This window comes from Bufo gargarizans, chromosome 10, assembly GCF_014858855.1.
Source record: "Bufo gargarizans isolate SCDJY-AF-19 chromosome 10, ASM1485885v1, whole genome shotgun sequence".
In the NCBI taxonomy this organism is placed as follows: Eukaryota; Metazoa; Chordata; class Amphibia; order Anura; family Bufonidae; genus Bufo; species Bufo gargarizans.
Genome location: NC_058089.1, coordinates 11,630,929 through 11,652,726, shown reverse-complemented (window position 1 = coordinate 11,652,726; position 21,798 = coordinate 11,630,929). Strand labels below are relative to the sequence as shown.

At 43.5% G+C, this 21,798-nt stretch overlaps 1 protein-coding gene across 3 annotated transcripts in view; it reads right to left on the bottom strand.

Moving 5' to 3' along the window:
* The window catches only part of NELL1 (neural EGFL like 1), an 843,611-nt gene that overhangs the window by 196,521 nt on the left and 625,292 nt on the right, over window positions 1-21,798 (bottom strand). For 2 of the 3 annotated variants that reach the window (XM_044270974.1, XM_044270976.1), the window contains 2 exons: window positions 21,210-21,434; window positions 11,387-12,685 (listed from right to left, as the gene is read on the bottom strand). The exons of the other annotated variant lie outside the window; for it this stretch is intronic. In XM_044270974.1, the coding sequence (XP_044126909.1) occupies window positions 12,635-12,685; window positions 21,210-21,434 (276 nt within the window). In that variant the 3' untranslated portion in view covers window positions 11,387-12,634. Of the gene's footprint in view, window positions 1-11,386; window positions 12,686-21,209; window positions 21,435-21,798 lie in introns of those variants that run through there. 3 annotated transcript variants of the gene reach the window in all.

Genomic DNA, 21,798 nt, shown 5'->3' with positions numbered 1-21,798 from the left:
GGCCCATCATGTGTTCTGCAAGTGGTGACGTTTTTGGATGCTGATGGCTGCACAGAGCTAACACTTTGAGATATAACGGGACAAGTTTTCTCTTTAATTTTTTTTTTTTTGTGAAAAGGTTTTTGCAGCTGTCCTGTTTCTAACTTTAGGTCGAACAATGAATTACAAAATATTGCAGTTTACACATTGGCCACTAGATGTCAGCAGAATAAGCTCCGGGGTAGTATCTCATTTTACAGCTTGCAGTGAAACGAACTGGTGTTGCCATATTATTATAATGGGATGCTGGCTGCTTATCTGACTGGTCCTTCTCTGATTGTCTAGCAGCATGTGATGTATCGGGCCTCTTAAAGGGCCAGATAGAAGTAATGCTAGATGTATGGCTGAAAACCTGCCTCTGATCGCACTTGCTCATCTCATCAGCAGGTATTTCAGTTTGTTTCAGACGATGCTGTGTATTCACCGCTGCACCGATCGGTGCCTGTTTCCTTTAGAAGTCTTCCACCAGCCCTGACCACAGCTTAGCATCAGCTGTCCTGGTACCGCACTATGACTTACCAGTAGGTAGAGACCTGAGGTTCCCTTCCAAGAAAGTCCTGTTTAGCTCTAAGCCAAATCGGTGAATCCACTATGTCTGCTGTTATTGGGACGAGGCACCTCTGATATTGAGCTGACCATGCTCTTTACAGTAGACAGCAGTTGCCCAACAGCTGTTCCTTCTGACCCCCATATAAGCATGCACATGAGAACAGAAGGATCAGGCATGTTGAAATCCAACTATGCAGCTCTCCTTTCCTCTGATAGGAGCAGAGATTTGGGACACCACCATACACATTCAGTGGAATTGGCCAGCGTTCCTCTAATGTTTATGGTTCTGATCAGCTATTGTCCTTAAGGACCATCTAAGCTCTGATGTTCTCTTTAGTGTTGAGTGAAGCGAGCGTCTGATGCTTCATCCAAAGTTGCTTTGTTCAAAACTTCGGAATAATACTGTACGGAGATTAGAATGTATGGGCTCTGATGAGCTGAAGTTGTGCGTGACTTCGTTGAATAACTTCGGTAATTGAACCACTTTAAGCCTTGAAACCGAACTCTGCTTCGACTAGCACCTCGGAACTGAAGCCAAGTTTGGTGTCAAGTTTTAAAGTGGTTTTCCACTTTAAAAATCAACTACTGAAGTCATTCAACGAAGTCACGCTCTTCGCTCAACACTAGTTCTGTTCTAAGTGTAGGCTTCTAACTTTTGTTTGGCCCCAGAGAACTGTTTTAAACCTTTAGGTCACATTTCTCTCTTACATTTTCTCTGTCTTCGAGAATGACTCTTATATCTCCTTTAAGTTGCCACCAGTCAAAGTCTACTGTGAATACAGCAGAGGTGAGTGCTTCTTGTTGGGGTAAGGCCAATGACCAAAGATTTCCTTGGATGCCATTCTTTAGTATAGTCAATCCAAAAAGTGCTGAGGTTCTGGCATCGAAGTATTAACATAGCGTTCTTTTCCATCAAGCTGATTCTTCTCACAATGTGGCTGAGGTAAGATGTTTCAGACTGGCCATTTCTGCTTCATCTGAAAGCTTTGCCTTGCTTGTTTTCCTTGCCGTCTACAATGTTCTTAAGTCTTCACCAACACCATACTAGAGTTTCCCAGTTCGGCATCTTCATGGTCCAGCCTCTAAATCCATTCATGCCTGCAGAAGAAACCCTAACATGATTTATTAATTTTTTTGGGTGAAAGTTGCGAAACTGAGGACGCAATATTAAGAAACTTGTACTTCACAGCAAGACTTGAAAGGGGTCCTTGACTTCTTCATGTTGCAAACTGTAGACCAGCATAAACGATATCAACGATCTGGTAATTGAAAGCCTGTCTTCCGGCGCCCCACACGTTTCCGTCTCTTAAGCAGCACATCACTTCCACACACAATAAATAACATTGCGGATTGTTTCAAAAACAAAAGATAACGTTGTCTTTGGCAGATTGGGAATTCTCTCTTCTCTCGCTCCTTTATCTCTTTGCATTCAGAGAAATGTTTCATTATTGATGCAAAGGAGCTTTTGCTGGAGTAATGATTAATTTTAATGTACAGTCTTTTTTCACATTGAATAATTGATGGCTGGAACGATCGTGGTTTCATTAGGACAAACTCTGATTTTTGTTTTCTGCTTTCTGTCTCTGATCATCGGAACTCAGGGTTACAGTACAGAGAATTAGCTTGATGGCATCAAGCCTACGACACGGGAGGCCTTCAGATCTCTTCAAATGTAGCTGAAAGTTAACGAAAAGTAGGGGGTGTACACTGAAATAGGGGCTCAAGGGTACAGTATATACTGATAGGAGAGGGCTTGACAGAAAAATCATAATTGATCACATTATCTCAATTGGCCAAAGATTCAGTTGGAGACACAACCCCCCGTTCTCCACAATATCCAGATTTTTTTAAGGACCATTCTGATGAGTTGGTGTGGTGCAGGTGATGACTGATAGGTTGGAAAGTTTCTGTGCACAACTGATGAATGATTTTGGTCAACTTGATGGACCAGCTGCAGCCGCTGGACACAGGGGACGACTAAAGGGTCTGGAGCAGCCTGGTTAGAGACAGTTGGTGGGCATTGATGATGGCTGAAGGGTTGAATATCCAGTAGGTGCCACAGGTGTTGCAAGAAGGTATAGAAAGCAACAGGTAAACATAGCTAGAAGGAGGTGACTGCTAAAGGTTTGTAGGCTGATTGGTTGGAAAAGGTCAATGACAAAAAGGTTGGAAGCCAACTAGTTAGAGGGAGTAGTTGACTGCGGAAGGGCTGAAAATGAACTGGTTGATAGTAGTTGGAAAGGCACAAGTGGGGTTTAGGAGGTTCAAGAGCTGTTAGCCCTCAAGGGTTGGAGCCTCTTGGAGGTCAGCTAGTTAGAGACGACACAATTGATTTAAAAAAAGTACGTTGGAGGCCATCTAGTTATAAAAAATATTTGGGAAGAGCGGATGACTAATGTGTTGTAGGCTAAAGGTTTGAAAGCTAACTAGCTATAGACAGTGGCCAAAGGGTCAGAGGCTAGCCAGTAATAGTTAACAGCTGAAGGGTTCAAGGATAAGTGATTTAAAACACTGGTTTGACACAGATGAGAATTGTGGGCACATATGGGGGTCAGCTGGTTGGAGTTGTTAGTCCTCAAGTAGTGAATCAAAGGTTTGAGGCCAACTAGTTAGAGAGGATTCTTGGATACAATATATGGCTAAGGGATTGGAAACCAACTGGTTAGAGAGAGTGGTTTAGAAGAGTTGATGGCTAAAGAGTTGGAGGTTAGCTGGGTAGAGACAGTAGCTGGAGGAGTCAATTGCTAAAAGGATGGAGACCCACTAGTTATTGATAGTAGTTTGGAAGAGTTGACAATTAAAGGATAGTACCTGAAACCTTTTTGGTACCTGATGTGAGGGGGTTCCAAGTGAGTTACCATGTAGTCACACGACCACTCTGCTGTCGATGAGTGGCCACCATACCTACCTTGGAAACCAAAGCACCTGGTACCAGAGTAGAGTAGAATAGCGCCAGTACCATGCATTGGAAAAATGGGTGACATAATTAGCGAGACTAGTTGGGCACGGGAGGGAATTGCCAGGTACAAGTGATGGTTCGTTGTCTAAGAGTTGTTATCCCTCAAGGAGTGAATAATGGGTTGGAGGTCAACTGGTTCTAGTGAGTTGCTGGGCCCAGATGTCGGTTGGCAGCTACATGGTTAAACCCGGCCTCCTATAGAGGTTAATTACTCTTGGAGGAGAAGCCTTGTCCTGTTCTTTGTTCCACCCGGCCCCTGTGACACTTGAGTAAAGACAAGGCGTAATGAAGTGCTGCCAGCTTTCTGACACATTGATCACTGACTGAATGCACGCGGCTGATGGATGACGCCGCTGAAAACTTTCTTTGTTCCAGGTGAATTTGACGAATGTGCATCTGAGTAATGTTAAGTAAAGACGTGCACCGACTGCTCCAGATCAATGCTCATCACGCACTTCATCGAGGTACACCCCTCCCCCGCAGCTCCCCATAGAAGGCGGCTGCTCTCTGCCCGCGTCTAAGTCGGTAAAAGACAAGTGAGCAATGAGGCATAGGGCTTGTCTGTGTATTTCTAGAGAATTTTCTTTTGTAGTTTCAAAAATTCTGTTGTCAACTAGATTTATTTTTATATTTCTAGAAAAGCTGGGTGATTATCGCAGCTCGCCAAAGTCCAATCACTCAGCTTTTCCAGGATCCTGAATGACCAGACTGCTGCTTGTAAGAAGAGAGCACGAGATGCAATACTGAAGAGGCCGGGTGACAGCATCCATCCAGGGAGCGCTAGAGACAGCCGCCATAGTAGACGTATTACCCAGCTTTCCCAGAAACGGATGCAAGCAGGATAACTATTCCAAGGAAGTTAAATCCAGACTGATGGACTCATCGTAAACCGCCCAACATTTCTATCAATTCCACCCAGGAGCACCCCAAAAACAGCAATTTTATGCAGATTTGAAAAACCACACCCCTTGGAGGTCAGGTTTATTGGACTATCCTCCAAAAAGAAACCAGAACAGTCAGGTGTAGATTGACGCTCCTGTGCCCCCAAAGCTCTGTAAGGACCCCCAACTGTCACCATTAATGTTAGACCTTGCATGCCAGACACATCTTTGGGCCCCTATAGTTAGTGAACCTTGTTTATACATGGCCACAACTCTTCATGATAACACAAAATGAATTCTGTGTGATGTCATCAGTCGCACTCGCCGATCAGCCAAACCCTGTCCAGGGCCGCACCGGCCATGAAGCAAGATGAGTGTTATATGGGAGCCTATTGCATTCGACCCCGTCTGTCAGCCTCATAGGCTGCAGGTCTCTAGGTCTGAGGCTTATAAGGCAGTAGACCGGTGCAGGAGACCGCAATGACATCATTGTGACCTCCCGTGCCGGATCACAGGCAGTACGATGATGTCACAAAGTCTTGTGTGGTGAGGCTAATGTCTGTGCCGGACACCATGAAGAAATAAGATGTTCTGCTGTATGTGATGTCTGTCCAAATATAGTTTAAGGGTGCATTCACACTACCGTAAGTGTTTGGCGGTCCGCAAAACACTGATACCGGACAAGAATAGGACATGCTCTAAATTTTTAGCGGGGCCACGGAACAACGGATGCGAATGAATGGGTCCACAAGAAAGTATTATAGCAGTCATATTCCTGTACATAGGAGGCAGTATTATAGTAGTTATATTCCTGTACATAGGAGCAGTATTATAGTAGTTATATTCTTGTACATAGGAGCAGTATTATAGTAGTTATAGTATTGTACATAGGAGGCAGTATTATAGTAGTTATATGCTTGTACATAGGAGGCAGTATTATAGTAGTTATATTCTTGTACATAGGAGGCAGTATTATAGTAGTTGTATTCCTGTACACAGGAGCAGTATTATAGTAGTTATATTCTTGTACATAGGAGCAGTATTATAGTAGTTATATTCTTGTACATAGGAGCAGTATTATAGTAGTTATATTCTTGTACATAGGAGCAGTATTATAGTAGTTATATTCTTGTACATAGGAGGCAGTATTATAGTAGTTATATTCTTGTACATAGGAGGCAGTATTATAGTAGTTATATTCTTGTATATAGGAGCAGTATTATAGTAGTTATATTCCTGTATATAGGAGCAGTATTATAGTAGTTATATTCTTGTACATAGGAGCAGTATTATAGTAGTTATATTCTTGTACATAGGAGCAGTATTATAGTAATTATATCCTTGTACATAGGAGCAGTATTATAGTAGTTATATTCTTGTACATAGGAGCAGTATTATAGTAGTTATATTCTTGTCCATAGGAGCAGTATTATAGTAGTTATATTCTTGTCCATAGGAGCAGTATTATAGTAGTTATATTCTTGTACATAGGAGCAGTATTATAGTAGTTATATCCTTGTACATAGGAGCAGTATTATAGTAGTTATATCCTTGTACATAGGAGCAGTATTATAATAGTTATATTCCTGTACATAGGAGGCAGTATTATAGTAGTTATATTCTTGTATATCGGAGGCAGTATTATAGCAGTTATATTCTTGTACATAGGAGCAGTATTATAGTAGTTATATTCCTGTACATAGGAGGCAGTATTATAGTAGTTATATTCTTGTATATCGGAGGCAGTATTATAGCAGTTATATTCTTGTACATAGGAGCAGTATTATAGTAGTTATATTCCTGTACATAGGAGGCAGTATTATACTAGTTATATTCCTGTACATAGGAGGCAGTATTATAGTAGTTATATTCTTGTACATAGGAGCAGTATTATAGTAGTTATATTCTTGTACATAGGAGCAGTATTATAGTAGTTATATTCCTGTACATAGGAGCAGTATTATAGTAGTTATATTCTTGTACATAGGAGGCAGTATTATAGTAGTTATATTCTTGTACATAGGAGCAGTATTATAGTAGTTATATTCTTGTACATAGGAGCAGTATTATAGTAGTTATATTCCTGTACATAGGAGCAGTATTATAGTAGTTATATTCTTGTACATAGGAGCAGTATTATAGTAGTTATATTCTTGTACATAGGAGCAGTATTATATTTGATATGTAGAATTCTTGATCTTAAAGGGGTTGTCCAGGTTCAGAGCTGAACCTGGACATCCCTCCATTTTCACCCAGGCAGCCCCCCTGACATGAGCATCGGAGCAGTTCATGCTCCGATGCTCTCCTTTGCCCTGCACTAAATTGCGCAGGGCAAAGGCATTTTTCTGAGTTCCGGTGACGTACCGGGCTCTCTATGGGGCTGACAGGCAGCCCGGTGACGTCACCGGCACTGATGGGCGGGATTTGGCTCTGCCCTAGCCAGTAAAACGGCTAGGGCAGAGCTAAAGCCCGCCCCTCAGAGCCGGTGACGTCACCGAACACACTGCTGGGCGGAAGTTACCGCCCGGCAGTGTGTTATTGAAAACACAAGAGCCTGTGCCCTGCGCGATCTAGCGCAGGGCACTGGAGCGCATCGGAGCATGAGATGCTCCGATGCCAGGCTCAGGAGGGCTGCCGGGGTGAAAATAAGGGTATGTCCGGGTTCAGCTCTGAACCCGGACAACCCCTTTAAAGGGGTTGTCTCATTTAAGCAAATAACATTTATCATGTAGAAAAAGTTAGTACAAGCCACTTACAAATGTATTTTTATAGTTCATGTTTCCTTTGCTGGCTTGATTAATTATACACTGCTTGTTTCCATGGTTACGACCACCCTGCAATCCATCAGCGGTGGCCGTGCTTGCACACACTACATGATAAATGCCACTTGCTGAAGCGAGACAACTGCTTTAAACTTCTGTTACAGGAACATGTGCTGTGTTGGGCTTTTAGTCCTTCCTCATAGAAAGGATCCTGTTATTCCTCAATGTTTTTGAATCGTCTGCAGAGATTGCCCCATGACCCTCCATTTCTTAGCTGCCCTATGAGGGGTGACGAATATCATAGTTTTTTATTTTTGTAACTTAGACTTGACAGCGGTTAATGAATGATAATTGTGGTCCCGGGGACTGTCATATGTTGCTGCCGCTCTTGGGCTCTGGCGCCCCCCGCACATTTTGCCGACTCAATCATTGAGCATAGAGATGGCGGTGTCAGGTGTGAATGTGTTATGAACAGTCATTTTCAGAGTAATTCTGATAGCAGCGGGGAGCAGTAAACCGCCGCCGACGTGAAGTCAGAATTGAGAGAGAAACAGATTTCAAATTAAAAATTGATCTGCCGGTCGACCTTATAACAATTTCTCCCATAATCACTGCTAGGAAAAGAGCAGAGAATACGGAAGGGCCACATCTGAATTGGCGTAATAATAGCCAAGGGTAATGTCTGCGGCAAACACCTGATAAATAAAAGATGGTGATGGAAAAATACTTTAAGGATATGAATTCTGATCCATCATCTGAACGAAGCAGATGTTACCATTTAAAGGAAAGCTCCACTTTTGCACGTTATCTTCGCAGCCTTCCTTGGTTCAAATCCACGTAAAATGAGAAACGTTTTTGCTTCATTTCTTGTTTTATTGTAAATTTAAACAGATGAAGCTGATGACAAGTCCGCTGGTTTCCTGTAACTAGAGAGCAATGCATTGTGGGAGGTCAGGTGCTAATGACGTAGGTCATGTGACTGCCTGGTGTGCTGATTAACTGGAAACATTAGAATTGTTAATGTCCCTTTGGATGTGAACGGAGAAGAAATGGATTCAGACACGAGCAGTGAAGTGTGGAGTTAACAAGAACCCATGGACTCCACTGACACATCTGTCTTAGTAAATACTTGCATTCCCCATGAGAATATTCTCAAACCGATTTTGTTAGACGTGTGTATTATGCTGTCCCTCTGTTATTCCTCCTGGAAATGTATGAATATATTGACAACCGGGCTCAACCACCAGGAGGAGGAGAAGGGATCCTTATTCTAGTGATAAGTGGGGGTCCTAGTATGTAGACACCTATCAATCTAATATGTTTTGCCTATGTAGTGGGTAGCTATTATAAACATTTTTGGATGGACTATCCCTTTAAACAAAACGATTGCAACAGTGACCCCTACAGGTCTTATGACAGTATTGCCATCAGTTAAAATACTGAGGAATAAATAAATAAATAAATATATATATATTTTTTTAATCATTTTTCAGATCAGGCCGTCGTGTTTTTTCCAGGCGCCTGCTTGCTGAAAGGGGAAAAATGATTTTCACAAATTTACTTTGAAGTAAAGCAGCAGAGACAAGAACTTAAATGCATTTAAATATGTGACAAGAAGAAAACTATTGATTTACTGGTTATATTGTAAGTCAGCGGGGAGTGATAATGGACTGTAACACCGGCTGCAAAGTAAATAGTTATTTTCCTCTGTAAATTGGCTGCCCTTGTGGGACGTAAAACACAGAACATTACAATCCTGGTGCTTGTTAAGGGGCATGTGAAAATCCATATTTCAGAATTTGGTCTTATTAAGTTGCTTAGATAATGCGCTCTGGGAGTTTGCAAAGTAGCTCTGGGGGGCCCTTGGCTGCCGTAATATACCAGTCATGTAGGTCCTGCCGGCTTCATGAGGTTTTACCATGGAGCTCATTCCGTAGATTCAGCGCGCCATTTTACACACGTCTATACTACGTTCTAGGCACCCATCCCCCGCTACTATATAAACTGGGTGGTGGTTCTGCTATATTGCACTGCTTGGGGTCCTAGGTGGTAATCGGGGGGCCACATCTGCGTATAATTTCCCTGTTACTCTGTCTTTGGTCACCTCCAGGTTCTTTACTTTTTATTCTTGCTTCTAAAACATTGTGAAGTAGCCCCAGTGAGTGCGTGAGGGAGCGTTCACGGCACCGTTCTGCTGATCCGTCAGAAGAACCCAAAAAAAAACGGATCCCTTATTTAGAGCATCAGTTGAGATCAGTTTGCGTCTCTTTTGTCAGAGATCAGTTATTTTTGCCGGGAGAAAAAGTCCTGTAAAAAGTACTTACTGTATCTCCCGTCAAAAATAACTGATCTGTGATGGAAGTGACGTGAACCGATCATAACTGATGCTCTAAATAAGGGATCCGTTTTTTTGTTTAGTTTTTTGTTCTGTCCTATCGGATCAGAAAAACAGAAAGCAAATGGCGACATGAACATCAGATAGTGAGCCTCAGTGGCCCACAAGGAGAGGAACAGGGATGAAACAACACGGATCCTTGGTTGTCCTTTAAAGGGAATGTACCAGTGGGATTTTATATATATATATTTTTCACCAATAAAAGCAGATAATAATGCAGATTCTCTTTTGATAATATGGTTTTATTTTCAGTTTTAGTTTTTTTCTCCTGTACACGGTTATGAGGTCCGCCATCTTGCCTGAGCTGCTGTTTGACAGCATTCTGTGATTAGCTTTACTGCAGCCCCGTAGATCATAGGAACCTGTAGACTGGAGATGACACATGGACTTCTATAGGAGAGCGTTGTAGGCATCCTCTGTGATGACCTGTGCTGAAGTCATTTTGCAGGGACTAGAAAAGCTGTGACCTCGCCTAACGTGAATGTTCCTGTGATATCTATATACAGTATATAGGTGTTATCCGTCATTGTAATCCTGCCTGTGATGATGAGATGACTGCTTAGATGCAATCTCTACAGAACAGCAAAAATGGCAAAGAGGAGAAGCTCTCGTAGGGTAAGTATATCAGGCTTCGTGGTTCAATTCTGACGTTTTGAGAGGCATTGTAGTCAGGAGCTAAATTTTGGGGCTTTAATCAGCTGTTAGAGAACATCAAGAATTTGCCATTTACCGCCTGAGGCGCTGGCTCCTCAGGTACCATGTAGCAGTAACCACAGGCAAGACGGAGCAGGAGCTGTGCGTTATTATGAAGCCTTGCTGATGAGTTTTGGATTAATACTGTATGGAGATCCGTCTTCATACAGTATTAGAATGTATGGGCTCTGATGAGCCGAGGTTCGTTATTTGTGAAGTCACGCGTGATTTCGTTCGCTAACTTTGATAGTTGATTTTTAAAATGGAAAACCACTGTGAAACCGAACTCTGCTTCTGGTCTGACTGGTACCTTGGAAGCAAAGCAGAGTTCGGTTTCACGTTTTAAAGAGTTTTTCAACTTTTTTGAATAACTTCAGTAGTTGATTTTTAAAGTCACGCGCGATTTCACGAATAACTTACTTTGGCTCATCGGAGCCCGTACATTCTAATACTGTACAGAGATGGATCTCCGTACAGTATTGGGGTCCATTCACACATCCGCATGAATGGGTCCGCATCTGTTTTGCGGAATGAGTGTGGACCCATTCATTTCAATGGGCCGCAAAAGATAACGACAGCACACCATGTTCCGTTCCGCAGCCCCCCCCCCCCCAAAAAAATAAATAGAGCATGACCTATTCTTGTCCACATCCACGGACAAGAATAGGCATTTATTCGTATCATTGTGCCGACCATGTCCAGTCCACAAAATGCAGAACGCACATGGCCGGTGTCCGTGTTTTACGGATCCACAATTGGCGGAACGCAAAATACTTGCGGACGTGTGAATGGACCCTTAATCGGAGGTTTTGAATGAAGCGACTTCGGATGTAGCATCTGAATTTACTTCACTCATTACTTATAAGGATAATGGCATTTTGTAATCCAGGTAGCGACCCCCCCATTATTATCTACTGAACACCAGAGAATATAATCTTTGTAGTGATCACCATGATGATCAAAAACCAGCCTCACTTTCTGGCCTGTTGCAAAAGGGAACATTACCTTTTTTTTCCCCTATAAAATATCTGTATATCTGTTTTTTTCCACACACACACACAGACATATTCTAAAGACGACAAACTTTTTTGTTTATTACGTTCTTTATTCAATTCCTGTGTGGCGTTAGTGTAAACTTTTATGTAAAATATATTTTACATGTACAAGATGATTCAGAGCGGTCATGGTGAAATTCTTTAAAAACAGCATTACAGCCTGGATAAAACGGGTTTCCTGAAAAATAAAACAAAAAAAGCACCCAAAACTGAAATTATTTTCCCAACTAAACAACATATCTACCACTGGCTTGTGAGAGCGTTTATAAGGTGAAAAAGTAAAATAGCAATTACGTAAAAAAAAAATCTAAACTTCCCCTAGTAATATCCAGGCAGTAATACTGATGTAGAGACTTTTCTCCATTTCCCGCTGATCTATTGTCATTTTATTGTCTGTAGTATTTTCTCATTCAGAAAATAATCGCTATGTGAAAATATTTTTGTACATTTCGTTATTTTTGTCTTACTAATTAGCCAACAAAGCGCCACGTTGTGCGTTATTTCTTCATATCCTTCCGTGTCCTTTACCAATCTGTTGACCACCGCATAGTCCTACGTCTAGATGAGTATTATGTGATCGTAATGTCGGAGACACAAATTTTTTGAGTTTTTCGCGTTGAGTTCTTGTTCCAACTGGTGATGGTGGGTTATACTCCATATCAAAGTCCATCCCACAATGGAAGGAGGCCTTCGCATCTTGTGGTAGCAGTCCACTTTGGAGATCATATTCCTCTAAGAAGCTTGTAAAGTTTTTATTTTTAAGTTTTTGTTTTTTTACATTTCGAGACACGGGTGACGTATTAAGCTATTAAATAAAGAAGCTATGCCGTTAGACTGCACATATATACAGATTTCCATAAATACACCAGGCAGGGACCTCAAATAAAATCCAGGAGCAGGGACATGACATTCATGGAGGTGAGATCTTCCACTAGTCGTGGTGGTGGAAGAAGAAAAGAAGACACCAAATTTTACAAGGAACCAATTGAAAGGTGTTTTCTGATGGGACAAGTAAAAAGTTTGCGACTCACAACATTAAGATCATTAACTGCTGGAGTTTTTTGAGCGAGAATCCTTGTGACGACAGTAACCTGGGGCCGCCCCGGGCTGGGGCAATATGAGTGAACGTAACAGAAAAGTCTGCAGGCGACTGCCAAACATCTTCCTCTTGTGGAGATTTTGGTAATTGTCCATTGTATAAAACATTGAGTCATCGCACATCACGTCGTCGTATCGATGGGAACTGCATCCTGTAAATGGTGATTTTCTTCCTCTCGTGCGAAAGTCCCGTATTTAGATCTTTAGTTATTGTGAAGACATTCTAGGTCCACCGAGCAGCAGATGCTTCCATTCTGTGGAGAGACGTAGACCATTTAGAAAGATCTTAAAAAATATAACCCCCCCCCCCCACACACACACTTTTCAGAGGATCAGTTTACTATGTACAGTGATGGTTGAAAGTTTGGAAACCCTTTGGAATATTCTATATTTCTGAATAAATTTGACCTAAAATTGCATCTGATTTTTACACAAGTCCTAAAAGTCAAATCAAAGAAAGGAGTCAAAAAATATTAGACTTGGTCATTTACGTAATACCAAGTCTAATATTTTTGGCTCTTTTTGATTTGATTCGCTATCTACTTTTAGGACTTTTGTGAAAATCTGATGTTATTTTAGATCAAAGTTATGCAGAAAAATAGAAAATTCAGAAGGGTTCACAAACTTTCAAGCACAACTTGGGAACACTGGGGCAGAAAGGGGGGGGGGGGGGGGTCGTCCACTGATGAAATGACCTTATTCCAAGAACCAATTAGCAAATTGGTACTCGGGGAAAGTAATGGTCATCTTCTGGGCCCAGCGCCTTCTTGGAACCATGATGATGGCTTCATTGTCTCCACAGATAATACCTAGTGGTATAACTATAGGCACTGGCGTTCCTCCAATAGAGGCAGACCACGGAGCTGCTATGGGGCCCGTTGGGAAAAGGGGCCCGCAGTGGAGGATAGGCCCCTCCCCCTAATTACACTCATTACGTCCAGCTCCAGTATAGTATCCCTACCATCAGTGGAGAAAGCTAAAGGACATCTAGTAAAGGAACTGCACAAAGACTGGTGTAGTTCCCAGATTAGATAGGAGCATCTGCCAGGACCTGTGAGGACATAGTCTTCAGCATCACAGGTCCTGTACATCTAGTAAGGGAACTGCACAGAGCATGGTGTCGTTTCCTGGACAGACAGAGGCATCTGCCAGGACCTGATATGACATCATCACATGTCTTGTATATGTAGGGAAACAACTGCACAGCAGAGCATCATCACAGGTCCTTCAACCCCCAACAGTATGAAAGATGAGCTCTCCACTGAGGCTAGAATGGAGTGGTAAGAGGAGGTCCTCCTGCTCTCTCCTTATTTACCCCCTATTCCCTTTTTTTTTTTTTTTTAATACTCGTATGTATAGTACTGCAGACAGTTATTACCAATATTACCTCATGTACCTCACATAGTGACCGTAATATATAACTGACCACATATCTGTACACGCTGCACTGTTATACCGTGTGCTTCTTGCATCAATACACTGCTCTCTCTCTCTATCTATATATATATATAGACTATGTAGAATCAGGGCAGCACTCCTAGTATCAAGCCGATGGGTGCCAGCGGTGAAAACACCTTACCAGGGTGTATAATGTAGAACAAGAAAAGACACCGCAGCACATCCGTAGGTGAAATTATGTGGATCTTTATTCACCCTTGCGACGTTTCAGTCCTCTTACTGGGACTATTTTCAAGCCGAAAATAGTCCCAGTAAGAGGACTGAAACGTCGCAAGGGTGAATAAAGATCCACATAATTTCACCTACGGATGTGCTGCGGTGTCTTTTCTTGTTCTATATATATATATTATCAGGTAGAATAGATGCAGTTAGTACAGATATATAGTATATACAGCAGTGTACTGATATGTGAGGTACGAGGTATAATAGATGCAGTGTGTACAGATATATAGTATATACAGCAGTGTACTGATATGTGAGGTACGAGGTATAATAGATGCAGTTAGTACAGATATATAGTATATACAGCAGTGTACTGATATGTGAGGTACGAGGTATAATAGATGCAGTGTGTACAGATATATAGTATATACAGCAGTGTACTGATATGTGAGGTACGAGGTATAATAGATGCAGTGTGTACAGGTATATAGTATATACAGCAGTGCACTGATATGTGAGGTACGAGGTATAATAGATGCCATGTGTACAGGTATATAGTATATACAGCAGTGTACTGATATGTGAGGTACGAGGTATAATAGATGCAGTAGGTACAGATATATAGTATATACAGCAGTGTACTGATATGTGAGGTACGAGGTATAATAGATGCAGTGTGTACAGGTATATAGTATATACAGCAGTGCACTGATATGTGAGGTACGAGGTATAATAGATGCCATGTGTACAGGTATATAGTATATACAGCAGTGTACTGATATGTGAGGTACGAGGTATAATAGATGCAGTGTGTACAGATATATAGTATATACAGCAGTGTACTGATATGTGAGGTACGAGGTATAATAGATGCAGTGTGTACAGATATATAGTATATACAGCAGTGTACTGATATGTGAGGTACGAGGTATAATAGATGCAGTGTGTACAGGTATATAGTATATACAGCAGTGCACTGATATGTGAGGTACGAGGTATAATAGATGCCATGTGTACAGGTATATAGTATATACAGCAGTGTACTGATATGTGAGGTACGAGGTATAATAGATGCAGTGTGTACAGATATATAGTATATACAGCAGTGTACTGATATGTGAGGTACGAGGTATAATAGATGCAGTGTGTACAGATATATAGTATATACAGCAGTGCACTGATAGGTGAGGTACGAGGTATAATAGATGCAGTAGGTACAGATATATAGTATATACAGCAGTGTACGGATATGTGAGGTACGAGGTATAATAGATGCAGTAGGTACAGATATATAGTATATACAGCGGTGTACTGATATGTGAGGTACGAGGTATAATAGATGCAGTAGGTACAGATATATAGTATATACAGCAGTGTACTGATATGTGAGGTACGAACTGTAAGGCTAGTTTCACACTAGCGTTCGGCTGTCCGCTCGTGAGCTCCGTTTGAAGGGGCTCACGAGCGGACCCGAACGCTTCCGTCCAGCCCTGATGCAGTCTGAATGGATGCGGATCCGCTCAGACTGCATCAGTCTGGCGGCGTTCAGCCTCCGCTCGCCTCCGCACGGACAGGCGGACAGCTGAACGTTGCTTGCAGCGTTCAGCTGTCCGCCTGGCCGTGCGGATCCGTCCAGACTTACAATGTAAGTCAATGGGAACGGATCCGCTTGAAGATGCCACAATATGGCTCAATCTTCAAGCGGATCCGTCCCCCATTGACTTTACATTGTAAGTCTGGACGGATCCGCACGCCTCCGCACGGACAGGCGGACAGCTGAACGTTGCTTGCAGCGTTCAGCTGTCTGCCTGGCCGTGCGGAGGCGTGCGGATCCGCCCAGACTTACAATGTAAGTCAATGGGGACGGATCCGTTTGAAGATGCCACAATATGGCTCAATCTTCAGGCGGATCCGTCCCCCATTGACTTTACATTGAAAGTCTGGACGGATCCGTCCGAGGCTATTTTCACACTTAGCTGTTATATGCCAATATAATGCAGACGGATCCGTACTGAACGGAGCCTCCGTCTGCATTATTATGATCGGATCCGATCGAACGCTAGTGTGAAAGTAGCCTAATTTATACCTCATACCTCACATATCCGTACACTGCTGGACAGGAACAAGCTAGATTCTTGCTATGGGGCCCAGTGACTTCTCTGTACGCCCCTGACTGTTGGGGTTGCAGAGGTAGCAGTTATATACTGGAGCCTGAGGGCCGCAACATCCCCCCTGCCTCATAAGACAACACTAGTATCATATATGGTAGATGGGGGCCCCCAGTGGAGATTTTGCAGGAGTTTCAGGGTATGCCTGTGCTACTTAACTTTGCCACGGAGTTTTGAAAGTGTGTCGGTCTTCACTGTGATTCTGCCATTCTATTTATTTTCACCATATAGGAGACTGTGCCTATGTTGTGTCTCTATTGAAATCTATACATTTTTTACCCTTTCATCTCTGCGGCTTAAGCCATTCACTACCATCCAGGAACCTCTTTAGGCCCTTTTGACGTCCCTTTGGTTATATTCATACTATACGCGTACGCATTATATTGCGCAGAGAAATGGGGCCTCGGCCTATTTGGTGCGGTAGGCGACATGATTCAGCCTCGGTTTTCTTAGTAAATCTCCCCCATTGGCCTCCGCCTGACATTTGAGTTGAATTAAGGATTTTTAAATCCCTTTTCCTTCTTGCTGAAGCCTCGTCTGCCCCAGAAGAAGACATAATGTGACTCAGAAATGTCTGAGACTTGAAAGCGCCGGCCTCGGTAGACATAAACGAGGAGCAGCGGGGAGGCAGAGCGTGACACCCGCGAGGAAACCACTGATCTCCCCCGGTACAGGGGATCACACATCTTACAGCATTTTATAGAACAGGCCTTTACCCGCCACTCACTGAAGCTGAATTCTCTCTGTGCTCCAGGACGATCAAATAGAAATGAACGTCTCTTACGGGGGGTGGAGAAGACGAGGTTCTTGCTCCGAAGCGCAGTCGGGGGAGCCGTCTCTGGTCTTCATGTTCACCTTGCCCCACACAGTCATCATCTGTGCGCTCCTAACAGAAATCCCATGATAATATAATCTTTGTTATATCTGGGAAAGCTGGGTGACCATTAACCCCTTGACGACATATATCGTACAAGTATGGCACACACTCATGAGTCAAACAGGTGCCTGCTGTTTCTCACAGCAGAGACCCAGGGCTAATGTCTATGATCGGCAATTATGCTGATCGCAGACATTTAACCCCTTAGATGGCGTTGTCAGTTGTGGCCATGGCATCTGAGACGGCATTCCAGGGGCGCGGTGCGCTCTCGAGGTCTGAACTGCTTCCCTCACACGGAGATCGGGGGAGCCATTCATTCTCTCTAGTAGTCTGGATCTATGGGCTATTACAGCTGCAGTTCTTATGGAGGTGGCAGGGGTCCATGGCGAATCTGCCATATACAGCAATACATGGCAATGTAAGGGGGAGGTGATCTCAAGATTGCATGTTGTAGTCCCCTGAGTGGAGGGGGGGCTTTAAAAAGGTAAAAAAATAAGGGCTTAAAAAAAAAAAAATTTTTTTAAATCACCCCCTTTCGCTATGATAAAAATAAATCATATCACCGCTGCATCCCAAAATACTTGAACTATTAAAATATAACCTTATTTATCCTGTACGGTGTACGCCATAACAGGAGGAGCATCAAAATGGCCGATTTGCAGCTTATTCATTGCTTTACCTCACAAAAAAAATTAAGAAAAAGTGATTAACAAGTCACACACTGCAAGACAGTATCAATATGGATAGATCGCCCTGCAAACTAAGAGCCCTCGCTCCGTAGATGGAAATATAAAGTTATGGGGATCAAAATATGGCGATGGAAAGAGAAAAAGATTTTTTCAGTATTCAAACTGAAAAAGTATATAAATGCGGCATCGCCGTAATCGTACTGACCCGGAGAATGGTCAGTTTTTTCTCGTAGGGAAAGTCGTAAAAAAGAAACCCATAAAACTGTCAGAATTGCCTTTTTTCCCCCATTCCACCCCATTTGTGTTCCAGCTTCCCGCTACATTGTAGGCAGTAGTAAATGATCGCTCTGTGAAGGCTGGGAGTGAGAAATAAAAAAAGGAATGGAAAATTACTTGGTCATTATGGGGTTAAAATTCCACACACATGGGCTGGACCTAGTTGGCGAATAGAATGTTAGAACTACAGTGAAGACTGACACGTAACGTTAGAGACGGCAAATGGCAACAATATAACTGCTTCCCATCTGCAAAGAGTTAAGAAATGATCCGAATGAACGAGTGAAACTAAAACAAATTATTTGCATCAGTCTGTTTTATTTGAAAACCGGAGGCGGCGATGCTCTCCCCGTGAAGCCCCACGTGCCCCCAGCTGGAGGTCGCGCAATCAATTTTAATAATATAAAGAAGCCAGTCCGAGTCCTAAATGATGGGCCCGGGGACTGGTGCTGTGAGTGGAGTGGTAAGAGCGGCTCGTGTGATCTCCTCAGGGGTCCTGATGAAGTGAACGCCGCCGATCACAACCGCGGTGACATCACCTGATAATGGATTCCGCACACACCAGACTATCTGCAATTTTTTCAAAGTGGGGTTTACTTTTGACAATCCCTTTTTATATATTTAGTGACCCCCCCATAATCCGCTCAGAACAAATCACTTTAACGGGCTCATCCTTCCTTCTCTAAATATAAAAGCTTAGCCAGTGCAGCAACTTTACACTAAACTTTACAGCATGTTTCAAGATCTCTGATTGCTGTTGGTGAACGGAAACATTCTGCTTTTCATCTAGAGGCTGAAAATCCATGCAGACTAAACACTTCTCGTAGTTTGAAGCTGAAGAATCGTCTGAGAGCCAAACGCATCAGAAGCGCAAATCGGCTTTTTTCTCTCCTGGGAGGGTGTATCCGTACAGGCGATAGAACTATCAACTCGCAGAGGATTGCCTAGACTGGATACATTGTATCAAACCCTCAGCTGTGAGAAATATGAGATCTGTAAAGGTTTTCAGATTCTGTAGGTCAAGCATGCTCAACCTGCGGCCCTCCAGTTGTTGTAAAACTACAACTCCCACAATTCCCTGCTGTAGGCTGATAGCTGTAGGCTGTTCAGGCATGCTGGGAGTTGTAGTTTTGCAACAGCTGGAGGGCCGCAGGTTGAGCATGCCTGCTGTAGGTAAACACAAATGACCCGTTCCCTGCCAGCTTGCAGAGATGTTGAAAATGGCGAGGAACTGAAAAACATATTTATTTATTTTTATTTTTTGCATTACTAGTTTGAGTAAAGGGTGTGAAGACTTTAGTAAGTTTCTGTTGTTGATACAATGCGTCTAAAATTTAAAAAGATCTTGATTTGAAAAAAAAACAAAACAAAAACAACTCCTACAGTTTTAAGTCTTCAGCCCCTATGCAAAGCCGCGTGTCTCCTTGGTTACAGCCGTGTACTGTCCACCCAGGAGAGGGGACGGATGAAACAGTAACACTTGACTGCAGGATCAGACTACACAGGGCTTGTTTGTAGTCTGTAACCATAGAGACACATAGACTAGTATAGGAGCTGAGTACTCACAACGGTGTGCGGTTAAGAGTATTTTCAGACTTGCTTATTTTTTTAATATTTTTTTGTTTGTTTTTCAGATGCATTGGAGTAACAGTGCATATAATCGTTAATCAGTGTTTTCATGAGCAGCCCAGCATAAGGGCTCGTTCACACAACCATGTGCTGCCCGTTGCCGTATTGCGGACCGCATTTGCGGATCTGCAATACACGGGCACCGTTCCGTGTGCATTCCGCATCATGAATGCGGACCCATTAACTTCAATGGGTCTGCAAATCCGGAGATGCGGAACGGAACACTACGGAGTGCTTCCTGGGATTCTGTTCTATCCTTTTGAGGAACGGAGGGATCGCGGACCTATTCAAGTGAATGGGTCTGTGATCCCCATGCGGCTGCCCCACGGACGGTGCCCGTGCATTGCGGACTGTAATTTGCGGTCCACAAAACGGGCTTCACACGTTCATGTGTATGAGCCCTGGGTAATATTCATCCACGGATATGTCTGGAGAGCAGGAATGGCGATACCAGAAGTACGAGTTTGGTGGGTGCAGAATCCTGCTACTGTTCGTCCATGTATTACACTTGAGAGTGCATGATACAATTCAATGATTGTAAAAGGGGCGGAGCTGTGACAATTTTTAGTCCGCTAATTCTAAAAGTGCTCATTAACAGTGATCACATAGGAGCTGCTAAAATGACATCTTTTTTGAAACCCGTACTGCAGTGATATCGCCTTTTGGACGTAATAAAATCTTCTGACCATGATTTAAAGGGGTATTCCGGTTGTTTGACGTTATCCCCTATCCACCAATTACAAGAACGAAGGCCCCCATACCCCCTGAAATGAACAGAGTGGTTGGTCGGCATGCGTGCAGCCCCTCCACTGATTTCTATTCAGTACAGCACTGGGGTAACTCCGAAATTCCCATAGAAATGAATGGAGTGGCTGCACGCATGCCAGGCCGGCTGCTCCATTCATTTCAGGGGGCTTCAGGAGGTACGGGGCCTCTATTCTTATGATCGGTGGGGTCCCAGTTATAGGACCCCCACCAGTCTACTAGTTATCCCCTATCCTGTGGATAGGGGATAACTTCAAACAACTGGAAAACCCCTTTAAATGGGTTATCCAACCCCTATAATGGCCCCCAAAATGCCCAGGCACCACATACAGGTTATACTTGCCCCTCTCCCCGTGTCGCTGCTGATTCCCGCCACCGCATCTCCCCGTCAAGTGGATCAAAACATCTGGCGATGGGGGAGGTTTCAGCCAATAGCAGGCCGCAACGGGAACCAGCCTTCGAAGCGTCCCCTGCGATGCTAGGGAGACTCGTCCCCGTCGTGGCCTGGTATTGGCTGCACCCCCCCACGCCCGTCGTGGCCTGGTATTGGCTGCACCCCCCGTCGATGGATGTTTTGATCTGCATGACGGGGAGATGCAGCAGCGGCTGTGTGGGCATCCAGAGCGACGCGGGGAGCGGGGTAAGTATAATCTATATGTGGTGCCCGGGCATTTTAGGGGTTCATTATAGGGGTGAGATAACCCTTTATGGTCATTTTAAGATCTTAGGGAAGAAGGATCGGTGAAATGTTTACCTTGCATTTACAAGTTGTACACGGAGATCCGGACATGGTCCATACGGAGCCGCTGAGCCGGGTCACCCCATGGCTGTCTTCACAGGTCTTCTTGATGTCATAGGTGATGTTATCTGCTAAGCAGGGGTCGTCCACGCAGTGTGGGCAGCACTCGCCCTCTGACACAGCCGTGTACTCGCAGCTCAGAGACGGGCAGCTCAGGGGCCAGCAGTCCACCTCCCCGGCCTGCGGACACAGAACGTCACAGACGCTTGTTAGTGACTTTAGAAGATTTCGCTGACATCGAGACGTTGCTTTGCACATTTAATCTTATTTTTTGGACGATCAACAATTTTAATTAACTTTTTCTGAAAATGTATTTGACATTGCATCTACAATTGTCATTTTCCTTCCTAAACTTGTTAATTTCATAGTTATCATCTCCCTCCTCATGGGCGGGACCTCACCCATGACTAGGAAGAACATAAAAAGAGGCGGGGCCAAGGGTGAAGTGTAAGTCAGGAAGGAGGGGTGTTGGGGGGAGCGGTAGGCTATCCTCACAATGGGCAGGAAGGGGGCACTGTATAGTGAAATGGAGGATAGACAGCAG